A 25,883-nucleotide genomic window follows, 5' to 3' on the forward strand; every position below is an offset into this window, starting at 1 on the left:
AACAAGCACACTGAGCCCTTCCAGATTTCAGATCTGAATGCAAATTCTGCCAACAATGTCACCTCTTCCACTGAAAATATTCAAATCACCCATCACTTCTACAAATAGAACTAAGTTTATTACTTAAGACTGAAAATGATGTGCCAGTTTGACCCCTACATATCCCAAAGTCAGTGCTTGTATTTCCATGTTTTCCATGCCCAGTGATGTCAGCCCATTTGCTATGCAAAGTCTAAAAAAGTGAAAATTTAAGAGCTGTTTAATCCCAGATAAACAACTATAAAAGCATCACAGCTCATCAGATATTTACATGAACATGTAGAGATGTCATGTTAACCCAGAAAAAGAAATAAAGTAAGACCACATTTCTGTAATAATGCTGGCATATTGCTCCATACTATGCTAACCAAGGAAGAAATAGCAAAGCAGCACTTCATAATGACCTACTGCTACTGCTGGCCAGGCATGGTAACGATATTTAAATCCTTATTGTGGTAGGAAATATTGTTTTATGCACTTGGCACCATATGCTCTTTATAACTTCTTACAGCTACATGTCGAGGAAGTTTCGAAGTTACTAAATGTATTTCATGTTTTCCTAAAGGGGAAAAGAGTTTTTGTTTTCATGTGAAAGCTCTAATGGTTTTTGGAAATGGCTTATATTTTTGTCATGCACAAATTCCTGCTTAACCAAAAGCACAGTCACTAATAAAATTACTACTGTGGTAAGTTACAGCATAGCTGACAGCTCAAGTTGAGATGTGGCACTAAAGCAAAATGCATCTCTGCACAGAGGAAGAACTCTAGACTTAGTCCTTGAGCACAGCAGCAGATGTGAAAGGCATGTATAGAGCAAGAAAAAATAAAACCTGGTACCCCAGATCATAAGTCAGCACAACGGCCTCTTATCTCTCTCAGATTTGTTCTCTCTCTGTCCCAGATTCTGACCAGAGAAACTGGGACCTTTTCGTACAAGGTTCTTGAACAGTTCAATGAAAAGGCGCATTTGCAAAATTTATTTCACAAAACTTTTGAACTGCTAAAACCCAAACCCCTAAAACTAGCATATTTAAATATCCAGAAGAGCTTCCACCATGTATCTGTTCTGCCCCACAGCTCCTGTTTCTAACTTAATTCTCTCTCATTCTTGGTTGTCCAACCACCCATCCCATGCTTATCTGCTTTCTCAGCATCTTCTAGTGCTCAGAGCTGACTTTTCATTAATAGATACACAACTCCTTTTTTCTACCAAACACTCCCTAACTTGTTGCTTATTGCACAGAACTTCTCCATTAACATGACAGAATGTGCCTGTTCTTTTTCTCTTTTTTTCCCCCGTTGCATTATCCTACATTTTTGACGGGTGTTTTTCAAAACAGGCATCATTTCTGCATCCCTTCTATTCACATGAACTTGGGAGGTTGAATGTTTTCCAAAATTTAACCATTCCAGTTCATAACCACAATTGCTCATTCTGGGCTCATCAAACAGTATTTATTATCAGAGACAATAATTCTGTAGATTTCCAAGTATCTTCCTCTATCTGGAATTCCAACCATGCTGACCCTCTACGCATTTTCGAACTACATCTGAAGCTTAGTTAAACAAAAAAACAGTTTGAAAGGCATACAAGACTCAACAACAATTACAGAATTGCACAGAACACAACGGCAAAGCGTCTCTTTCATTTCTAGTTGGAAGAGAGTGCCACAGAGCTTTTTAACCTAACAGATACCATTGTAATCCAAGGGCTGTAAATGACAGCAAATAAGTTTGAAGCGGAAAAACAGCATAGCTACTCAAAAAGGGGGAATTCCTAATTTCTCTGAAACTCGCATTATCAAGGGATACAAGCAGATTCTCTACTGAGCCGAAGTAGCAAAGACTGGCGTGTAGTAAGAGTGTCTTTCAAAAACACACATTGTAGCTGACCCATAGTAATGACTCAGTACAACTGGTGGATGACATTGAATATTGTGCAGGACTGGCTAGATCTGTACAATGATCCCAGTGACTGAGGGAAGCCACAACATCAGCTATCCCGCTAAATACACAGCAATACTCCGTAATGACGGAAGAACACGGAAAAAAATGGGTAGAGCATTTTAAGTAACAGTCCTACCTTGCGCAAAACTTTGTAAAACTAAACCTTATCTAAGACACTCATACTTAAGCTTTTGAATTCAATGCCAAACAGGCTTCTTAAAAACAGTCCCACCCCTTCTTGCCTTTAAATCAATTTTTCCCTGATTATTTTCATAAGGACCTCTTGACCTTGGAACTAAACATAAAAATACCCCTACATTGCTATGTGCTAAGAGATTTATCACGTAAAGCCAAAGAGATGCCAGAACTCTTTAAGGATTAAAATTTATACATAGGAAAATACCAAAAACACTTAAAAAATGTGCTGAAACCCAACCTAACTCTTGAAGCATACAGCAAATACAACAAGCACAAGTTTGTTACACAAAGCACTTTATTGCATTACATGTACACTAACATTCATTGCCATTTCTTTCCAGCATATCGAAAAAAACCCAAAATCCACGAGAGAATATCGTTGCCTCGATAAAATGCCACCAATGACAACACTTACATCAGAACTTATATTTGGGTCAAAATAAAAATGCAATGATGCCATCCTACTCTGGTGTAATACTGGGTAAAAAACTTCAGAAAGCTTTAAAAAAATAATGCTCCTTATGAATTAAAAAAAAAATAAAAATCAAAGGTGGGCAAGTTTTCAGCCTAGAATGAAGTGTAATGGAGAAAACTCTGTGGTGGACTTGACTAGGCTTGCTGTGGAAGGAGCAGCAGCACAGTATGGTATCCTGCTAAGGTTTACTTCTGGCTCACAGCACCATGTTAATGCATCTGAGCCATCTTCCCAATCCAGGATGGAGTATCTGATATCATGGTATTGCCTTGTGCCACTAAGGCCCAGCAGCTCTGTGCCCTGCCAGCTCACAGACCTCTCCATCACACTCCACCACATACCCAGTCATGCCCTGCATACACTGTACTAACAAAAAACTCCAGGAGACATCTTTTGCTTAACATAAAAATAACCACTGTATAAAATTCTTTCAAGAACAAGTCTTTATTTTGATGTTTTAGGTTTGGAGCTGAAGAAAGCAGAAATGGATTTCATTCCACTCTTATCAACTTTGGCCAGAGCCTTCTGAGCTGCAGACATCTTGGTGTTTGCCTGTGAGTGAAACGATAAACAGAAACAGTTAAACAGCATCTCCATAGCGGGGAAACAGATGCCACAAACTCCTAAATACAGAAGTCAAGCAATAACTTGAATTGCTTTTTTAGTATATGGCCGTAAAGATAATGTTATGCAGGCTTTGAATTGTAGGAGAAAAACTTCAAAAAACAAATTTGAGATTATTCAAACTCAATACTTGTCATGAATTACTTATCCTCAGACAATGACAGAAAACAAACTACAAGGACAAGGAAGTGAAACATCTCTCCTTTCTTCAGAATGAGGTATCCCAAATCAAACGTTTACTTTGGGATAATCCCTGAGTGTACATTAAGAGGAATAATGCATGCAATAGAACAGATGCATTCTGTACCCTCCGACTCAATCTCATGATTATGCTGTCAGCAGGCTGAATTACAGACCTGCATTACGGATGATGAATAATTCACACTGATTTACTATCAAAGACTCTATGCACAGTGAAATGAAGAGAAAAGAAATGGAAGAACTAGGAATGAAGAAGGTAACTAACGTTTGCAAAGCACTTTTGAGGCCACTGGGACAACTTCCCAGACTTCTACACCTAGAACACATTTTATGAATCACATTTTATACAGCTGACCTCTACTCTTTCTTGTATTTTAAAGCGTTATGTTTTACATCTCTAACTGCTTTCCCTATTAAGAAAACTTTGCATTGACCTTTCTTTATGATACTCCTCAGTCTGTAAGGCTTCCCAATAACAGTACTTGGGATCAGCTTGATGGTTATGGATATGATGGAGATAGGCAACAACTGTATGATTGTCTGTGTTACTCTACAAACAAAATCACTGCCAAAGTATTTTAAAAAGAGTAGTATACTGTACAGAGTCCAAGGGCTATCTTTTCTTTCCCAGTTTCTCTCATCAATGTGCATTATTATTTCAGAAGTAAATCATACTTAATGTTAAAATGAATTATCTCTCCTCAATTTATTTCTATCTTTATGCTAAGTTCAAAAGCTATAGTATATAATGTGAGGAGGGGGGAAACATACATATTTTAAACTATTTATCACCTTCACTTAGGGGGCAATCCTCTTACTTCCAAACTAGAATGTGCAATGAGTACAAAAAAAAAAAAAAATCTGGGGTTTTGGGGGGGAGGAAGGAATGCATCTGCCACCAGCTGCTTCTCTTTGCAAAGGGATAACGAGTAGTCAGCATTAGACTGAAGGTCACGAGACCAGCACAGCGGGCCTTTTCAGTTCCCCACGGATTGGAGGAAGATTCATTTTCTTTCAATGTTCAGAGAAATAAGCCAGTACAAGTCTCACAGCTTTGGCAGACACAGAGAGGATCTATTTCTTTTCACATCTCTGTTGCTCTCCTAGGAATAGTACAGTGGCAGGCACCGCTGGACTCAGATTTGGACTGGCCTCCAAACATGCGTTGGAGCTGGGAATCAGTAAGTTCTGTGTTGATTTAACTTCATTAAGTTGACATAAGTAAGTGCACAAGTAATATTTCTAGGTAAAAATAAAGCCTGTCCTAGCATCCCTTGGAATTTAAGTAAATGCTGCCATCTTCGTTTCTTTTTTGAGTAACTGAAATTTACCAGTTGCTATCACTAAGCCATAGGATTTCTCACCTAAAGATCCAAAGAGCTTTGTACACTAGCTAAGCACCTTAACATGTGTGTCTGAGTCTGCGAGGCTCACTGGAATGTTCACTGGTGAAATACAGCCCAGCAGTAACAGTACAAAACAGCTCAGAATAGGAAATTAAAACTGTCAAAGTCACATTAAGCCTGAAAGAAAAGTTCAGAGAGATATAATTACAGATATCAGACAATTTTGTATTTGTTTTGTATTTGTGATGTGTTTTGAAGGAGAAAGTTAAGCACTCTGTGCTAGTAGTTGCTATTAATCTACACTTCAGCAAAACATGTATGAATGCAAGGCTTGCTTACCTTTTTGGTTTTCAGATTGTCACTGTTAAATTTAGTATAGTCTTCTTGTGGTTCCACAGGGACATCTGACAATTTCTTTTTCTGAAATGTTAGAGTGAGGAAGTTGCTCTGTCAACCACTTTTATGATGTACACACATGGAAGTTCAAAGCTCTGGCTTTAAAACGTAACCATAGCACCAAAACAGGACTGGCAATCAACTGAAGAATCTGCAGCAAGAGTGGAAGATTTCTGTCTGCAATCATCTTCTGTACATGTGAATATAAACCGTCTTTACAGCATTCAGAAGAGAGCATTCAGTGTCAGGGGAAGCATTTTCTTCCTAGCCTTCCGAAGAATGACTGTTAGAAAGCAGCCATGATTGTGACTTGGGTGTCAGTCTATTTAGAGAACATTCTGGAGCAGCTGTTGGAAGTTAGTGCCTGACAGTCAAGGGACTGTGGTCTCACAGACCTGTGCAGCAACTCCAGTGTTGTAGCTATCGGACAACACCAGTCAGTGGATCATCATCTAGTCTGTTGTCTGTTCACAGCCTTTAAAATTATTTAGTTTCTACAGGCTGGCAACAGTGAAACACTGCCATAGCTCCACTGACTGCTTCATCACTTGAATCCAACAGTATATTAAGAAGTTTGACTCTGCATGTGCTGTGTGCCTTCTAACTTCAGAAATAATGCACGTGAACGATTCTCGGCACTTCACATGATCAGGCTGTAAAAATGAATATTTCTTTCCATAAACTGTGAGCATGTGTTTAGTTTAAAGGTGAAAACTTTCTGGTATGTTTCCAAAAGGGAAAAAAAGAAGTATGTAGTATTTTACAGCACTGTATTTTTATTATTATTATATATCTGATATTACTACCCTGTCCTTAATATCCTGTGAAATCTAGACCGTGGCCTTCCCAGCTTTTGTGCCAAAGAGAGTGATTTTGCAAGCAACTTGGATGGTACCACACATTTTAAGATCCTGTTTTATTCGTTTTGTTTATGGTGCTTGTGATATCTCTCTCTCTCCCCCCCCCTCCCTCTCTCTCTTTGGCACAGAAGCCAGGTCTGCAGCCTAGATTTCTCAGCTCTCAGAACCAGATCCAACTGCAGCCTTTTTTTTTTTTTTATTTCAATGGAATCTGGATCAGCTTCTTTAGGAGGCTGTTTACTGAGCTGTGATTACATTTTCAAATGACAATCTAATGAAGAATTACTTTTCTCCTCTTTTTGGAATCTGATAAACAAGTTCTTAAAACTTACAACAAAAATGTTTGCATTTAAGCAAAACATTTGCTGTTTAGTTGTAGCAAAGCCTACATATTCTTTGTAAATGTCTCTCATCATCTGCCAATGGCCAGGCTCCCTGTGCTGACAAACCGGACAGTGCGATGATTACAACACAAGATCAACGGCTTATAATTAATACAAAGAACATGCAATTTTGATTTAATCATTAAATCACAAAGTCCAGGCTTTACCCAGTTTGTTCTTGTTCAAGAAAGAGAATGCGTCGTTGCTTTTCAGCTGATCACTGAAGTTTCTACATCTCTCCTCCCTTCAGTTTAACATAACGTCCAAGCACGCAATTATTTTTCCAATACAGGAAATGCAAGTTAGAACTTTTTAATTTTGCTATAATAATATATTATGTCTGTTAATACACCTTGTTCTCATGAAGAGAAATGTCAATACAAGTGATTAAAAATCGCCTGAAGGAGACTAGAAGTTTCCACGTATAAGACTACCTTGCTCCTCTGAGATTGTGAAATAAAGTTTTAATCTCTGAAGTTGCAAAGATTTAAACACAGAAACATCATACACACTCTGGTCAGTGCTCTGGAAATTAATCAGATCCTCAGCAAGATCTCACTGCCCAACAACTGAACAGTTCTAAGCCTCATTTCCTCTGCAATCAAACTGCTGAAATAAAACTGTTTTTAAAAATAGATTCTCAGAACTATCCCAGCGGTATAAAAGCTATTCGTACACAATATGGAATGTACATCACATGCAGTTTAATACAGTTGTTTTAACATGCTTATATAGCTAATGACTATCAGTTGGCTCCTGATGTGAGCTTAATATTTCTTACAACGCATAAAGATAATTCTTAACTGAATCAAAGGGCCAAGTAACTGTACAGCCAGAACAACTGTCCAGCCACATGGAAATAACATATCTATGGATATCCACTGGAGAACAAATGCTATTAATAACAGTAGGGCTCAATTATTCCTCTATGTGCTAGCTGACATGCTGCTAAACAGAACAGTCACTGAACCAGCCAGAAATGAGGTTATTTCAGACTTTGTTTCAGTAAGTAGCAGGGACATTGCAGGAAAGGCCAGTGTGGTACATAATCTCGTTTCAGTAGACATAGGCTGCCCAAATTAAATTAAATGGAAAGGATAAATAAAAATGGGATTATTGTTTTTAAGGGGGCAAACTTTGCAAACCATATGCCTTACTTGTCTAAGGCAAAGCAAAGGGACTTGATGTGTGAGGAAGACACTTGGAAGGTAAAAGAAAAAGACGGAGGAAGTGATTTTAGATCTTTTATTTCAAACAAGGTGAAAATCTTGGAGGAAAGAGCTTCTCAGACTAAACACTGTAAATGTGGCTCCTTGCTCACACAGATGCACACATATTCCACCACCCAAAAAATTTCATCTCCCAAAAAATCCAATTGACACTAGGTGTAAGCAGAATTCTGCAATGGATTGGGAAAAAAAAAGACTGGGGTAAACAACTATTAAAAAAAAAAAAAAAAAAAAGGTTTAGGGGGTCAGGTAATACTGGGACTAAGTGAGAACTGCCAAAAAGTCAAGCTGAGTTAGACCTTGGAAAGGAAATTAAACAGTACAAGGTTGTTTAGCCACAGAGACAAAAAGGGAATTAAAATAGAGAAAGTGAAGCTGCTATACTGTAGGGATTGCATGGATATTAATGTTAACCTAGGTGTGGACCCAAAATGGAAGAACTCCTTTGCCTCAGTAAATCATTTTCAATAAAGATGAAGAGGGACAGAAGAGAGAACAGAAATCATTCTATTCAAGATAGAAGTAAAACTCAATATGCTGATCCAGCTGGAAGACTGCATCAGAAATTACAAGATGAGAGTCAGAACCTGGCATATGTTCTATCAGGCAGGGACCACTTCAGTGCAGAATAGCCAAGGACCCATTTCTAATGTAAGAAGGAAGAAAAAGTGATAGTAGGACTCAGGAGAAGAGAGTGGGGAAAGGAATGAAAGAAGGAAGAATAATTAGAGTAAATGAAATATAGAATCATAGAGTGGTTTGGATTTGAAGGGACTTATAAAGATCATCTAGCTCCAACCCTCCTGCCATGGGCAGTGACATGTTCCACTAGACCAGGTGGCTGAGAGCCCCATCCAACCTGGCCTTGAACACTGACAGAGAAGGGAGCTCACAACATCTCTGGGCAACCTGTACTAGTGCCTCACCACCTTCACATCTAATTTAAACCTACTCTCTCTCTCAGCTTGAGGCCATTGCCCCTTTTCCTGTCACTACATGCCCTTGAAAAGTTTCTTGCCAGCTGTCCTGTAGCCCCCTTAAGGTACTGGAAGGTCCTACAAGGTCTCCCTGGAGCCTTCTCTTCTCCAGGCTGATCAGCCCCAGCTCTCTCAGCCTGTCTCAGCCTAAAAACTAAACAAGGTAATGCTTACTAACTTGTCTTTATTTTCTCAAATATAACACATTTTCTGGTGACAGAATGTGAAGGATTGACAGAGGACTTGACATGGTGCCACTTAAGCAACTGAAATTACAGAAAACAAAACCGCATAAAAAGTTTAAGGTAGGTGGGAAACTAGCAAAAAGGGAAACAAAGGCAAATAATGCAGAAAGGGATGTCATTGGATCAGATGGAGACTACTAGTTAATTACTAATTAAAGATAGTAATAAGATGCTAACATTTGCTGAATGCACACTACTGAGTAGCATTACGAACACATAAAGAGCTTTTAAGACTGAAAAAAAGTCAGGGACCCTTCAAGACTGGAAACATTAAACACAGATTAAATGTACAGAAGTAAAAGGTCATGTACACAGAAACTAACTGCATGAATTTCTTATAAATCTGAGAACTGATCAAGTAAAAACTGCAGTGGAAAAAAAACCCCAACTGTGTGTCTTAACTATTCACAGCATGACAGAGAGCTATCTGATCACACATCAATAGAGGCAAACGGGATTCTAGTCTGTAATGGGATAAAGTATTTCTAGTTAAGACAAGAAGGGAAGAATGCCATCATATTGTATGAGTAAAGGTTTTATCTCAAATAATGACACATTTTTCTGGTCACCTGCTTTGAAACAATTGAATTAATCTTGGAATAAGTGTAAAGAAATGTTTCCACAATGAGGGAATGGAGAACCCATCTTACACAACCAAATTGGCTTCACAAAATGAAAACACAAAGCATGCATGTTTTCCCTTTACACATTGAAAGAACTAATGTTAGGGAGGGAAAGGAGTCATTTCAGTTTCAAAAAACAATGATAAAGTTAGCACAAAAGGACAGGGGAATAAATTGGCCATGAATAAATTCAAGGTGGAATTTACAGAAAGGTTTCTGAGCATCAGAGGAATGAGGTTATAGAATACTCTTCCAAGAGAAGTAATGGAAATAAAAATCCTAATGAGACTTACAGTGAAGACTCGTCAGTGTATGAGAGATTATCCAACATGGTTGTCTGGGAATCCATGACCCAGGAGGTCCCTTTCAGGGTCCTCATAAATTATATATAAAAGAAAACCTATGAGGTCATATTGTCCCACCAACCTCAATAAAACTAAATAAGCAAAACACGTATGAAAAAGACTGTTGACCAAAACCATAAAATATACCTCTCTTTTTCCTTCCCCTTTTTTAAACAGGAAAACCAACCAAAATATTCCTTCTTTAAAGTATGAGTTACCTGGTAAATTTCTTGCGTTGTTTTAGACTGGCTTCTCACAAGGCCACCTTAATTAATATATTGTACCCAGTGCTTGGTCTGATCCAGTTTCAATAATAACTCAGAAAAATTAACTTACAACACAACATTTCTATCAATATCATAGTGTTCTCCTACCTTCAGTGGTGGCTCTGGTGCTGGGCTTCTAAGTTCTGGGAGCCTGCAGAACAAAAGATTTTAAATTAAAAATTAAGACAGATGAATTGGCACAACCTTAAGTTTGGAAATCTGCCTTCATGAAAGCTGCTTTGGTTATCAGCTACTCACACTTGCAAAAAAAAAAAAAAACCAGCTCATGGACTGTATTTCTGACCTAGGAAACTGCTCAGCTATGGGGCTTCAAGCTGCAAATTGCACACTTTTCCAAAAGCCACCATAAGAGGAGCCTTTGAACAGAACTGAACTGAGGAGTAGGTGCAGATTCACAGTGATGATCCAAGCCAAGTCTGCTACTGGCAGGGAACACCAGGACGAGGAGTTGGCTCACCTTCCAGATTTAAATACAAACTAACACAGGTGAGATAAGTAAAACCCAAGCAGCACTAAGTGAGCAGGAACAAAGAAAGAGGACTGGGGATGAAGACTCAGTTCCTGGCTCTGCTGTTTGTGCTTGACAATTCTGGACAAACTGCTTTTTTGGGTTTTCTTCCCACTTGCTTTAAAATAGGATACATTACTCACAGTTTCATCATGCAATGGTGGTAACAGACATATCTTTTATATTACATCTCCCCCAGCTCCCAGTCCTTAACACCATAGGAAAGCCAAAAAAACCTCATAATCTACATTTGAAAATCACGTTTAAAGTGTAGCAAATATAATCTCATTGTGTCATTCACTGCAACATTTATGAATAAATCTCAGTATTCAACAGAAATGACCAAATGGACATTAATCCATGCTATAAGCTAGCTGGAACAATACTCACCCCAAGTATTTTAACAGCTCCTTACTCAGATCTTCAGGAATATACTCTGATATTAACCCATGGGCATACCGTACATAGTCTTCAGGAGGAGGTCAGGGAGTGGGAAGGAGGAGAAAAAGAACATTCATGTTACACAGTCACGTTGTTCTAGCCATGTTGCATGTACTACCACGAGGCACAAGGTTGAATCAATAGTAACAGACTCCTAATGGATACACTGTGATGCTTCTCTGTGTCGAGTAGTTTATGTTATATGACACTTGGAGGTTTATTTAAAAAGTAAAGACTTACTACACTCACTTTGTCAGCACATGTTATTAATATCTGCTGCATGTACTTTACAAAAGCTGTTCACTTTCTGAGAGTACTAGATATCATGTATTTTTCCGAAGAAATTAAATTTTAAAAACCTGCAAAAGTAAAAAGCTGACTCAACAGAATATGCAATCATTAATTTTAAAGCATCTGGATCTTACAATTATTTGGCAAGGGCTTCAGTACTAAAGAACATTTTCTGGCTTCAACTGAAAACAATTAGATGAGACAATGAGTCTATTTCAAAGTCTTGTACTTAATTTTCAGTACTTTATAGAAAATGCCAAGGCCTATCTAAACATCACTGGCAAGACAGGATAATTATCTGTGGAAATATGAACTACTAGAAGCTGTTTTCAGTACAGGGCACTCCTGCTATAAATGTTTTTCTGAGAGACTTGGGGAAAAAAAGTGACCTTTTTATAACATGAAGTCCTAAACCAGATCTTTTCCAGTCACGTTCTACACAAGCACTTACTGATCGTGGGCTAGACTTTTTAAACTTGATGTTGTTGAGGCTGCTAGGGAGTAACTGGACCCATGCACAGGAAGCATTTGCCAGGCAGATATTAAGTTAAAATCTCACCTCTGAATTCCAACTCCAACTGACCAGCTTATCTGCTCATATGCCTACACAGATAGAGCTCAGAAGCACATAGCATACCAACCTCAAGGTGGCAAAGAACCGTTACTATAGTGCCAGTGATAAACGTATCTATCTTTTCCCCATTTTCTTTTTTTTTTAACCTGAAAAGCCCAATGCAAACTGGCATTGAAGGAGAAAGCATTTACAAACTGACAGCAGCATATGCATTTCAACCATACTGATAATAAATTCTTACTATCACTTATCTGCACTTCTCCTTCCTTCATTGCCTAGATTGATCAAAGATTTTTCACTCTCTAAGCGTCAGGAGACTCTCTTTTTAAAGTCAGGAGAGAACAAGAAATAATTGCAACCCAAGACAATTTCATCTCAGCACTTAATATGTCCAATTTATTGCTTAAGAAAAATAATCCTATAATTTCACTTTTTGCGTTACGACACTGAACGAAGCAGTCCAAGTCAACTGCTATTATTTCATACTAAATACAAAATCCATTCCCTCTGCCTTTCTGACTCGAAGCAATCTTCACTGACTTCCTTTATCAATTTAAAAATACCACTATTAGCTTCCTATGGAGTCTGTGTTCTTAAGCCAGCCGAGCTTTGTTATTAACCTTCTGTCAAACATCAGGAATACTTGCACACCTCCCTTCTTTGTCTTCTGAATGAAATGTTCAAGTTCCATACGATAAACCTCCCCTACTTCCCTATTTGCTCTCATTATATCCTCCCCTGTTTTTGCCCTACAACATCTGTAGATGCTAACTACATATACTCACCAATTTTTAAGGTACTGAAATTTCATAATACCCCTATGAAAGCAATTCTCTACAGAAATAAACTGCACTGTCACAGCACTGAAAGGATCAGACAAGAAAATAAGTCTTATTAAAAATAAGCGTTGAGTAATGTCCATTTGACTTCCTGTCATTCACCTTGCCACGTACAGTGGGACTACCTCCAAAATTCATCTGCTTTAAACCCCAGTATTCCCAATTTCAAAGCTGCTCTCTCAAATATAAAAACTCAAGGTTTTTAAAAAGACTATTTCATGTCAATTAAGAGCAAAGTGGAAAAAAACCGACTACAGATGAAATATTTAATTATAAATTTCAGAGAAAAATATTCAAGCATAGTCAAGATGGTTGTTGCCAGGACACTTTCCCCTTTCTTTAAAAAACGCAGGGGTCGGGAAAAAGATTAAAAGCTCCTGTGAAGTTAGTCACAACTTTTGTAACTTTGTCTCTTTTTAAAAAACATATATTACAATCTCTGTTCTATAAAATTGTCTATTTGCTTCTTAAATCTCATTTATGTTGTTTCCTTTGATATCATAACTTGGCTCATCACTTAGCTCATTTTCCACTTTGTCAGCAAGCTGCTTTGTTTCTCTTTAATTTTCAATAGCATGAAGACTTCTGAATGTCTTTGTAATAAGAAACAATTTGCTTTGGTTCATCTTGCTCTAAACTGTTCTTAATTTTCATTAACATTTAAAGATTTTTTTTCCGAATCCATTTTCAGGTTTCTCTACAGAATTTTGTATCAGTAATATTCAGGACATTGTCCTCCCCAGCAAAATGGTGAATAGAAGCAAACAGGATCTCACCAGACTTTTTGGTAACAGGATTGTTACAATTTAATACGAGTAATATTAAAATTTTGCCCTTAATAATTACACATTTGTGTGGTTTGTAGTGTTTGAGACTGGTAAAACACCAGTGCACCCACAAAAATCATCTAACTCATAAGTTTGTTGCATAAGGTAATGTTTGGATGAGGAGCCTTTTCTCTGTGACCATGACTTCCTAAGATACCTTTACCATTTTGAAGAATTCTATAAATGCTAATATGCTAATATTCTATGCATCCTAATAAAAATAATAATGAAAAGAAGCATGTTCCAATACAGACACACTGTGTGGGAACTCATATATATTATAAAGATGTATCCTATTCTTTAACACAGTCTCAGTTCAGCAAAGCACTTCAGCATGTATTTCACGGAGAAAAATGTTTCCTTCTTGAACTATAGAGAACCCTAACTGAGACCTACTGTTAATTACAATGTCATCTGATGAAGATTTCTAAGAACTTGGAAAAGCCAAGGCACACAGTCACAACTTACACGGAATTTTCAGTACAGAGGATAAATTTACTGCAAAGGCCAATTTCAACATATTTTAGTTTCTAATCATGTGTTTTATCTCTACTTATGTGACTTTACAAAAATGGAATTCATTACCACATTTGGTTTTCTTACCTTCCTGAGCATCTGTGATCTGTTTACTGTTGATAAATGTACTTGCAAGCACCCTTTCACCTACCAATATATTGTTGCTTTTAAGTGCTTTCACTGTTTGATTAACCTACAGAAAACCAAAGAATGAAATGCCTGTATCAGTATTGTTATGCACATGTTAATGCAGTGACAAAGCTCTTGTAATTTTGTTTCAAGCATATAAAACACTCAAGTTATGGACTGTGGTGAAATTTAATATACATTTGTAATGACTAGCAGATGAGCTCAAAAAACGCAAAGAAACTAGCATGTCTTTGAACATGTTGCCTTGGCAACACAGCACTACTCTTGCAGCACCCTAAGATGAGCTGAACTACTCAGACCCAACTGCTGTGATTACACAGGTGAGAAATACACCTGGCTCAGAGAAACACCCCTGAGCTCAGCAGGATGGCAAAGGCAGTCCTGGTGGAAATCAAAGATTAAGGACTTTACAGAGCACTGCTGTGCTGGATCCAACACAGAGGTATTTCCAACAACACAAACAGGTACCTGCTCACACATAAATATTCAGATAATCATCGCAAAACAGGTATTCATTCCCATGCCTCATCACTGCAGAAAGTGAACCAGATTTTGTACTTGTATTGATTAATTTAAATGACAAGGTCTCCTCATCATGTGATGCATACCGTCTTTTTCTATAGAGTGGCATCCTATTAAGGGCACATCTGCATGAGTAAAATGAAATTCACCTTTGTTATACCAAAGCAAAGACCCCATCAAGCTTCGCTTTAACACTAGTTTATTTCTGGCACGCTGTACAGACCTCTGGAACAGCATGATTAGATCCGGATAATAGCAACCAAACCAGGACCATTCTGAGTGAACTCTGACAAAACTTCAGGAAACACATTTGTAGCCAAACAGAGGCAATTCTGTCCAACTTCAAAGTAAGGCAGAATTTAGAAGGTGTAACAATCAAAACTCTCCTCTAGCCCGTCTATGAAAGGGACAAAGCAAAAGCAAACCCCTCACCTTATGCAAAGCCTACAGCAATAAGCTGACAGCTTCTTCTTCCTACCCACACCCCATAAGCCTCTTTCATGGCCAGTCCCATCAAAAAGAGAAATGCAACAAGCTTGTTAATATCTTTGACACCTGATCACATTCCCAAGTAGAGCAACTTTACTGTGCTGTCTGTCCTTCTTGGACAAGACTCATACCTTAAACTGAGGCATAGCACATGGCTCCAATGCAAATATGGACAAGCTAATAAGCATTTCCATCCTAAACGTAAAGCAATTTTTAAAGCAAAAGAGAAACACAATACCTTTTTCTTTAACCACTTCAGTGTCTTCTCTTGGCTGTATTTGTGGAATTTCTGACTCCCAATCTCTGAGAAAAAACAAGCAAGGGGAAAAAGTCATGTCTGGTTTGGATTGCATTTTCAATACCTTTAAAATCTTTTAACTTGTAGATACAATATAAAAGTTAATTTGCATCTTGCACATGTTTGATATCAGGGCAATAAGTTTCAAAAATATTGGAAGCAAAAAAACCAGACTGAGCTGATATGAATAAGTCTGAACAATTTGACCGTTCCTTAATTAGGACCTAATCCAGCAAAGCACAGATTTTATTTATTTATGTGTAATCTTGGGGTTTTTATATTTCACAAAGACTTTCTCAAGCCCTTATAGTTTCACTTCACCTTCACTGCCCTGTGACACCAGACTGGTGATTTTAACTACATAGTTCACAACACAAAATGTTGGTTCTGTGATTTTTAATTTTTTTTTTAAACAACAGATTATCTTAAGTCTTTATGTACTGAATTACAGTAAGGAGCCAGGACAGAGAGTTGGTTACTGAAGCTAAACAATCCACCTCTTCAATAAACCCTTTCCCTATCAGTTCTCCTCTCTCATATCAGAGTGACTAAAGCAGAATTTTTACTTCTATCCCTCTTTTACATAATTCAATATAATGCTAAAAGAAAATACAGAATCCAAAATAGCGAAACTCACTCCTTGTGGGAGGAAGTACATGATTCACTTATGATTTATGGAGCAACACAAATTAACTTGATGATATAGGAATTTCAGAGAGTGCTTCCCCTGTGATAATGAGGGCATCATGAATACTTGCTATTCACATGTGATCAGTTATCTGGAGATACATGAGTTCAAAACACCCAGGCAAAAGAGAAAATTATAAAGGCTCAAGGAAATTTCAGTATAAAAATTCAGTATTAACTCACAGAAAGCTACATTTGGGAAACTGAATCAGATGCCCAATAAGATTTCACAGGAGATTTTGGAGCCTGCTGCTTCAGTCTTTTTCTTTAACAGGTATTCCAATAAGTTTTAATCTCCTGTATACCATTCCCAGAAATACCTACATCTGTTTCATGTCATTTACTGATACAGTGTCATATTCCAACACTCATTTCATGGATTTTCCTTCTCCCCTGGCAAACAACAACATATTATTTATGATTCCTTCAGCATTTCCTTCTTTGGGGCTTATCTTGGCTCTTCCAAATTGCATACAAACAGTGAACTACTCTGTTATGTGCTCTTTCTATATGCATGGCAGGGGGTATGGAGAGGTCGAGGAAAGTTGTTTGCAAGATAGAAGCTTAAATCTGTCTTCATAGTTGAACAATAGCAAAATACAAAAATTCTTCAGAGCAAAAATGAAAAATGCACTAATATACACTTCGCTTTATTATGAGCTACAGGTAAAACAATTAGCTGTGACATTGTTGGCTGCAGGCTTTAGGACTTGGATGCTTCTAAATGGCTCTGAAAGAAGCAAAAATTAGAGAAACACTCTGGATACTTGAACCTGCTTCACAAAGGGCTAACGTGGTTTGGGTTTAAGTACAATGAGTACAATTCATGGATTCCTCTCTTATCTAAGAAAGTTCGAGGAAGGGACATCCTCTGGGCACCATCCCCCAACCCATGCTGAAAAGTAATTCTAGTCTGGATTCCCAGGCAGACTCCCCCACAACAGCATGATTCAGAGTGACTCAGGGAAAGGAAATGTAGAACTGTGAAGCCATTTTCATTAAAACATGTGAAAAATAATTACACTGAACCCTTCAGAGATCACTTTGTTTGAAAATATTTTGTGCGCTTGACAGTTTTGACTATTAAACTCTAGAAACTGACAATATTTGAGACCTCTGAAGAATTAAAGTGAGTTATGAAAGTCACAAACTGCTGACAAAAGGATTCAATATTGGAACGTGGATTTAACATGTGATGCACATTTGATATTGGTGAGAGTTAGTGACTACGTTTGATAATATGAGTATATATTGGAAAGCCTTTTGTTCCCTAATGTGTCTGGTGCCTATAAAACTGGTCTGAGACATCTGGAAAGATTGGGTTTAAGAAATACAGATGGAATATAAGTGGTTCTACAATTAAGTAATATGTTCAGTGATCGGGTAATCGCTATGTAGACTTGGAAGTTTCCCTGATGTATTGTTGAGCAAACTGCCTAAAGCACATTTTAAAATCCATTTTCTCAGTGTTTTCCATAACTCTGAAACTTATATGGCCCCTTTTTTCCTACCTTCTGGGAATACAAGCTTGGCAATATTATTTAGTTGTTCTAATCAGGTAAGTTTTCTTGGCTCTTCATGTTAATCACATCAGACAAGATCACAGTGCAGCTTTTGCCTTGCAAAATGAAACAAAGAGTAATACTCTAGAACTGGAATTCATAACCTTTCTTAAACCTTCTCTACTGTACATTCAATCCAATGTCAGAATTTATTAGCAAACAACCTGCCTCACCCAGACTTAGTGAGCTGTAACACACCCTTTCCACAACTACTAAAGCAGGTAATTCAGAATTTAATTCAGCTAAATGAATTTTCAGTGCGCTTCAAGAATGAGGCCAGGGAAGGTGGATTTTCTGCTAATTCAGTAAGTGTAAACTGTGAGTGCTCTGGGGCAAGAATTTGTTAGACAGATGTTAAATGTCTTAAGACTAAATGAAGAGTGAAATAATTATGTTGTTAAGTTCTGTCAAGCAGAACAGAGCTGCAGAAGCCTTAACACAACTGGTATTTCTTGCCCTAATGCTCTACTCCTTAAATGAGAAAGGCTACAGAGTAGACAACAGGTCTTAAGAGCCAGAAAAGAGTGAGTACCTGAAGTCATAATGCTGGTATTTTTTACAAGCAATAAAAGACATGAGAATATGAAACACATAGAAGTGGATTAAACAGAAAGGTGATGTGTGCATGACAGGCAAGCAAGTGCCAATGGGTTTGTTGCATAACAGTACTCTTGGTGTTATAAAAAAAGAAATCCTAAGAAAAAGCCCCATTGTAACCTAACCCAAACCTGAAGAAGAAAAGAAGTAGCATGTACATGCAGGTACATGCCTGGAAAAATCCAAGAACATCACATAAAGCTGATGTGTGCCTGTGTGTACAGCTTTTATGACTAAAGCATTTCAAAATAAAACTGAGGAAGTGAACACATCTTTAACAGCTAATATAATTTGTTGGCAAAATGACACAAACTTATAGGTGCACATAATACATTACTTAAAATGGAAAAAAAAACAAGCAGCAAAGCATCTCCATCACTGTCTAGCAGAATACAGTTTATAGGAGGATGCTCTGACAGATAACAACTGCAAATTCAGTATCAGAATGCATACAGAAATTAGACCAAGACACAAGATCTTGTCTAGAGTAAATATTTTTTTTTTTAAGTTTTGTCTTGGGAACATAAATACTGCTGAAAGGCTGTACTGTTGTTTGGAGGAAGTGCTCTTTCACAAAAATAATCATCACCTTCTCAGATGGGTGACCACCCTGACCTCCATTATGACAATGTGATCCACTTAGTGGATGAGGGAAAAGCTATGGATGTTGTCTATCTAGGCTTCTGGAAAGCACTTGACACTGTCTCCCACAGTACTGCCCTATAGAAGCTGGCAGGTCATGGCTTGGACAGGTACACTCTACACTGAGTAAAAACCAGTCTGGATGGCCAGGCCCAGAGAATTGTGTTACATCCAGTTGGTAGCCAGCCACTAGTGACCCCAGGGCCAATTCTTTATCTAATATCTTTATCAATGATCAGTATGGGGGGATTGAGTGCACCCTCAGTCAGTTTACAGATGGCAGGAAGTTGGGCAGGAGTGTTGATCTCCTGCAGGGTAGAAAGGCTCTGCAGAGGGATCTGGACTGATAAACCGAGACCCAAAGGCATGGAGTTCAACATGGACAAATGCCAGGTCCTACACTTGGGTCAACAAACAACAAACTTCTGCAGCACTACAGGCTGGGGGCAGAGTGACTGAAAAGCTGCTCAGCAGAAAGGGATCTGGGGGTGCTGGTCAACAGCCACTGAACATGAAACAGAGTGTGTCCAGGTGGCCAAGAAGGCCAATGGCATCCTGGCCTGTACCAGCAACAGTGTAGCCAGAAGGACCAGGACAGTCTGTCCCTGCCAGCACTGATGAGGCCAGACCTCAAATCCTGTGTCCAGTTCTGGACCCCTCGCTACAAGAAGGAGACTGAGGTGCTGGAGTGTGTCCAGGGAAGGACAACGGAGCTGGTGAACGATCTGGACAAGTCTGATGAGGAGCAGCTGAAGGTGCTGGGGCTGTTTACTCTCAATGAGGGTCAGGGGGGACCTTATTGCCTTCCATACTAAACAGAAACAGAAATGAACTCATTGAAGTGGGGGTTGGTCTCTTCTGCCATGTCTCAAGTGAAAGGACAAACGGAAACGGACTTAAGTTGCAAGAGATCTTCACATTAGATATTAAATTGTTTTATCACTGAAAGGGTGGTCAGGCCTTGGAATAAAGTGCCCAGGTCAGTGGTGGAATCATAGTCTCTGGAACAGTGTTCAAGAGAAGCCTGGATGTGACACTTGGAAATATGGTTTAGTGATTACAGTAGTGCTAGGTTGACACTTGGACTAGACCATCTTGAAGGTTTCTTCCAACCTTGACGATAGTGTCATGCTGTACACAGAAGTTTAATAGCTCTTCTCTCACCCTGGCTACTTATCCCATGCTAAGACGAGTTGTAGGGCACAGCAATTGCCTGAAAGCTTAAATACTTTTTAATGGAAATACATGTCACTTCATGAGAAGGCAAAAGTGGTTTTGCATTTCAGATGCACATGGCCTAAAGAAGCCTTCTTAAAAAGTCAGAACTCACACAAAGAAAAAGATTGTTTCCAAATGATACAAAATGTAACTAAATGTTTCTGTAGGTTCTTTTGGAAATGCAGAATGAATAGCAATATTACTCCACAATTATGTGTTTATGGGAGCACATAATTCCAACTACCCTAGTCACAAACAGAATGTGACAACAGCCTTGCTTACCTAGATTTTCTGCTGCCCTGTGAAAGTGAGCATTGCCAATGGAAACGTGTCCTGCCCTGAAGTTCAAATGCAACTTCCCTACTTTACTGCACATGCACCACATCAAGCCCAAAAATACTTAAACTTGTGCACCTAAATTAACTTACAGCTTCCACCCCCGACAAACACCTTAACCTTCTATACAGCTAGGACGAGGTCTGGCCTTTTACTTAGCAGATTTTATTTTTTCATCACCTTTCCTTAGCCACTTCCCAATTATCTGTAGATCATCAAAATATTTCTTCTTATATATATAAATATATCAATGATAAGGATCAGCTTGCTTCACGAAAGCAAATTCTTAACGTTTGTAGCTTTCAATCTGTCTTTTAACTTTAACCTCAACTCCATGGAGGAGCTCTAGTGCATAAGAAACAGAAAGCTTACTAGTTTTGCACTTGGTGGTGCAAAAGATTCCTGTATGTTCTCCTGTAGATCTCCATGTGCATGTAGGGAAATCTCCATTCCCTATCAGGAGTTAGCAAGTCTAAATAGAATGCTATTCAAGGGACTGAAAAGAAAAACTGAGGTCTTGCACATTTTGCATATCTGCAAACCTGCAAAAATAATGTCATGTCTTTCTTCCTTTCCTAGAAAGCATATATTGTCCTCGAATAAAATGAAAGCCATGACACCAAAGGGAATTCAGAGCAAAGGCTGGGGAAACTATGTACAGAATTGATAGCTTCCTAACTTTTCCATTTGAGTTTTCTCTCTCATATACTTATGCATCTCAATTTTTGTATTTTAAAAGAATTAATTCTTTAAGCTTAAACCCAAAGCACTACATTATGCAGAGCCAGAAAACTTGTGTTCTCCTTTCTTAGCACATATTTATTCTTCTCCAGCTTTTTTCTACTTAATGCTTTGTGATAAAGGATGAAAAAAAGTAAAATGGACCACTTCCAAGCCAGACCATTCTACACTAAATAAAGAATTTAGAGAGATGTAAAATTCTGATCCAAGTCAAAGAGAGTTCACAACATATACAATAATGTCAAGAAGCCAGCTCTGATTGGTTTATCATTTGCGTGACACCTAGCAACAAGACTGCACGGGTTTTTCAGAGCTGCAGCAGAAAATCTGAGATCCACACCTTTCTATTCACAAGACTGCAATGACAAGCTCTAAGCCTAAGCTTCTGTTTTTAAAGTACAGCTGTGTCCAGCCCAGCACTTCAGTTATTTGGTAAAGCAAAAAACAGTATTTAAATCTATCTTGTAATGAGGTGACACTAACAAATTGAGTCTATTTTTTTTTGCCCTCTCTCCTCCCCACCCCTTTTTTTCACCTTTTTCTTCTGTTACGTGCTGTATGTACTGTTTAACATCTGCACACTTCAGCAGCAATGGGCAGTCAGGGTATTCTGAGTCTAGCACAACTTGATCAATTGGCTGGAACTTTCCTTGCTGCTGAAAATACATCAAAGGGATTACAAAAGCATTACTAAAATGTTAAGACACATATATACACACTACACATATGTATATAAATATATATGCATGCAATGGCCATAGTTTTAAAATAAAGGATTTAAAGAAGATCGTATTTTGAACGGTAACACATGACACATTCAGAAACTGATTACAAAGAAAGCTATAAATATTTATTTCAGACCAGTAAATACCTGCAAAATGCTGAACTCTTCAAACACTGCACTTAAAAGGCCAAATTTAAAACAACATGGGGAGAAACTAATGTGAAGTACAGTGGGATTTTTTGGAAGATGACATAAGACACAGTAGTCAGTGTGTGCCAATAGTGTTTTAGACCAAAACCTGTTGGATTAAGCCCAGTGTCATAACTCCCATTCAAATTTTGCTTTTCCTTCCACAAAGATAAATCTCAAAGGAGCAGGGCAGCTTCTGGAACACAGTATTAACCTTTCACCTCTGCAAAGTCAATTCCAGTTTGGCCAGAGTAGGGATATAAAGTGATTTTGGCACAACTTAAGTAGCCCCACACATGACAGAACTATCAAACAAATTTTGCCATTGCCAAACAATGCATAATCATTCAGCATGGTTTGGCACAACTGGCAACCTTCCCCTTGGAAAGATCCTTTAGTGCATCAGTACAAAAACTCTGTGGGTTTCTCATGCTTAGAGAGTGCATGGTCTCGGGAGCCAAGGCTGAACTCATTATACTGGTCAGCATGAAAAAACTCACTTGGGGTACACTGCTTTCATTATTAATTAATTCTCTTGCTAGACACTTGGAGGCTTAATAAAAGTAACCATCTATTGTTAAATCACAATAAAAGCAAGAAAAAAAAATCCCAAACAAAAACACAAAAAGCAGAACCAAGAAAGCATTTGGAGGGCTTTTTGTCCTTAAAAGGGAAAAGGCAAAATAACCATGGCAAAAAGAAGTTAGGAGACACAAAAATAAAACTGCTATAAGCTCTTATAGGTAACTTACCTGCTTGTGTCCCAAAGCAAGACAGCTGCATTTATATCATGCATGGGCACAGAGCCTAAGCCAAGAAAGGTGCTGTACAGAAGATGCCTCTGCTCAGAGACACACCAAGCAATCCTCCCTCACACTATCAAAATCAAAGGACAGTGCAAAGGATGATTCTACAATATCCAGTGATATCCATTAGTTCAAGATGGAAGTGATTGTGCTGCATTCAGGATAACCTTGCCATGAGACTGTAGAATACACTAACTTAGGCAAGGTGCTGCAGGAATGCATTTGCCCTTTTTTAGGACCCAAAACAGTTCTACGCATTTATCTGGCATCATGCCTGGCCTAGAAAACCAGAAAACCTAGAAAACCATGTACCAAAAAAGTGAAGGGCAGCACAGGACTCTTGCCATGCCCAGCAACAGCAGCAGTAGCTGTCCTTTACTCAGGCTACCTCAACACCTCTCCACATAGAGAGAGCAGATTTACTACTTCCCTACTTTAAGTTTGGTATAAAGCTTTCCCAGGGATGATGAATTCAGAGTGCAGTGCCCAGGGAACAAGCTGAACTACTTGTGCAATGACGTCTTCTGATGGACCATCCTGACCACAGAAATACAGAATACATCTGCACACCCTATACCTTACATAATTAAAAAACCATTACAGAACAGTAAGTTACTATTACAAAGGTATAGGAAGACTTTATATCTTCACAATAAAAAAATTGTTCTCCTGCATTCTCCACTTGCAATCTAAAGCAGAAAATAGTAAGCAACCTCGTAAAAATTCTTTCAGAACAAAAAGTCTTAGGATGCATAAAGTGAAATCATTGTCTCCACAAAACAAAACAAACAAGTAAAACAACAACAACAACAAAAATCAACATTTCCATTTTATTTTGTGCCCCTTTTTTCTGGCACTTTTTCAGGCTATTTATAAAAAAATTCAGTAAATTTCCCTATGAATTTTAATGTATTTCAGAAATTTAACTGAGGATTTGCTACACCCCTGATAAACTAAGGAAGCCATTTTTTAATTACCCAGCTTTTGGATACTCGATCATCCCACTGCTGTTCTATGACATGGCATCTCTAAAAATGTTGTTGTTTCCTTTCAAGTTCAAACTGCCACAGAAATGTTCCTCCTTCCACCTCCATCCAAATTTTTCTTTCTTTTTCCCTTCTTTGCCAAAATAACCATTTTACTGATGCCTCAGAGAGGGCACTAGTTTGCTTGAATCTGATGACATGTCAGCATTTTAAATTCAATAGTTCTGGGACAGGCTCTCACAAAAAGACAAAAGAGATTCTCTTTTCTTAAAAAAGAAGGTGATTAGTGCTTGTTGAGATTGAAAGCTGACTTTTGCACCATAATTCACTGACAAAAAACTTGATGCAAACAAAAATACTTCTATGTAAGATAATTCTGCTTGAAATGCAAATTAAATTTTCATTATTATGGAAGATCCTCTCTGTAAAATTAACATAACTTGTGCAGAACTGAAGTCAGAAATCATATTTTCTCCTGAGAATTCCCGAGAAAAAAAATTTTAAAAAAGCAGGCTTACCTCTTTGTCTGCCTTTATGAGGTAGTGAAGTATCAGAAATAAGGGGTCCATTGGAGTAACAAACAGCAGGCGCCCATCTAGGTGAAAGACATTGAAAAGTAAGCTTACAAAACATATTTCTGGGGTTTAGGATGTTTTTTAGGAGTGTGAGCAACATTTTTCTTGAGTAAGCATTCCAATATTTTAATAAAACAAACAGAATAATTGTATTTGTAATCGTATATTAAAAATACAGAGTAACTCAATTCTCTAAACTGCTAAACCAAAGCAAAAGCTCAACTTCAGGACTTCTGCTTCATATACTTTGAGTTTTGCCTTTTTTCTGGACTGCATTAAAACCAGCAAAATTGAAGCTGCCCTCTGTTGGCAGATTTTGGGGCAACAGAAATTGGTTTGGGATACCAGAGATATTCAGCAATACTCCACCTCTAACACTGGGCAAGGCAACACTGCACTGGCAGAAGACAGGCAGGACAAGAAAAAATTTCAAGGGTTAGTTAAGTGAGAGCTGCCTTCTCCTGTAAAGGGAGAATCTGATGCGGTCCATTAACGGAACAAAATAAACTTAGATCAGAAAACATGGCTCAGTGTGTTGCATTTAAGGTTACACACAAAGGAAGAACTTGGTCTCCCATTGAAACAGACACCTCTGCCCATCTGGAGTTCATTGCAGGACAATAGCTTAGTCAGGCTTTTTGTATAACTGGAGATAATTGGAAACAATGTAACATCAAGGAAATTCACTAATGAGACCAAATAATTGATGACAATTTGACAGTAATTAGCAAACCAAAAGCAAATAATAATAAGCAATTTTTTTGTTTTAAATCACATGATTACAATATTTAAAGAAAAGGAAATCATATTATGATGGCCCTAAAACTAACAAAAGATCATGTGGGAAGACTGGTTTGGGCAAAGCTGATACCCAACCTACCATGCATATTACTAACATGATGTTCTGTGTGAGGCAAAGCAAGCATCAGGATTACTTACAAACACAAAAGCTTCAATATTGCAATCGGAAGGAAAAAACTCCACCAGCCACTTTCTCAAAGCTTCCATTTAAATGCTTTCCACCAAATCTCCAGGAAGAGTTATTTCTGTTTGTTCTAAAGATTCAGACTCACCAGAGGTGTATAAAGACCTCTGCCCTTCTCTGCAGATGATCAGATAATTTGTTTTAACTGCAAACACACAGATTTTTTTGTGTTGTTCTTCTCCTGACCGTTTCAGAGATACAGCAGC

At 38.1% G+C, this 25,883-nt stretch overlaps 1 protein-coding gene across 5 annotated transcripts in view; it reads right to left on the reverse strand.

The window, feature by feature from the left end:
* The window catches only part of RNASEH2B (ribonuclease H2 subunit B), a 42,822-nt gene that overhangs the window by 2,072 nt on the left and 14,867 nt on the right, over nt 1-25,883 (reverse strand). For 2 of the 5 annotated variants that reach the window (XM_014868846.2, XM_088159637.1), the window contains exons 4-11: nt 24,636-24,712; nt 21,948-22,068; nt 15,570-15,634; nt 14,258-14,363; nt 11,073-11,151; nt 10,262-10,304; nt 5,170-5,250; nt 2,462-3,211 (exon numbers count right to left, since the gene is read on the reverse strand). In XM_014868846.2, the coding sequence (XP_014724332.2) occupies nt 3,104-3,211; nt 5,170-5,250; nt 10,262-10,304; nt 11,073-11,151; nt 14,258-14,363; nt 15,570-15,634; nt 21,948-22,068; nt 24,636-24,712 (680 nt within the window). In that variant the 3' untranslated portion in view covers nt 2,462-3,103. Of the gene's footprint in view, nt 1-2,461; nt 3,212-5,169; nt 5,378-10,261; nt 10,305-11,072; nt 11,152-14,257; nt 14,364-15,569; nt 15,635-21,947; nt 22,069-24,635; nt 24,713-25,883 lie in introns of those variants that run through there. The other 3 variants (XM_014868847.2, XM_014868848.2, XM_014868849.2) reach the window with 3 other exon arrangements.

The sequence above is a fragment of the Sturnus vulgaris genome, chromosome 2 (assembly GCF_052056855.1).
Source record: "Sturnus vulgaris isolate bStuVul1 chromosome 2, bStuVul1.hap1, whole genome shotgun sequence".
Taxonomy (NCBI): domain Eukaryota; kingdom Metazoa; phylum Chordata; class Aves; order Passeriformes; family Sturnidae; genus Sturnus; species Sturnus vulgaris.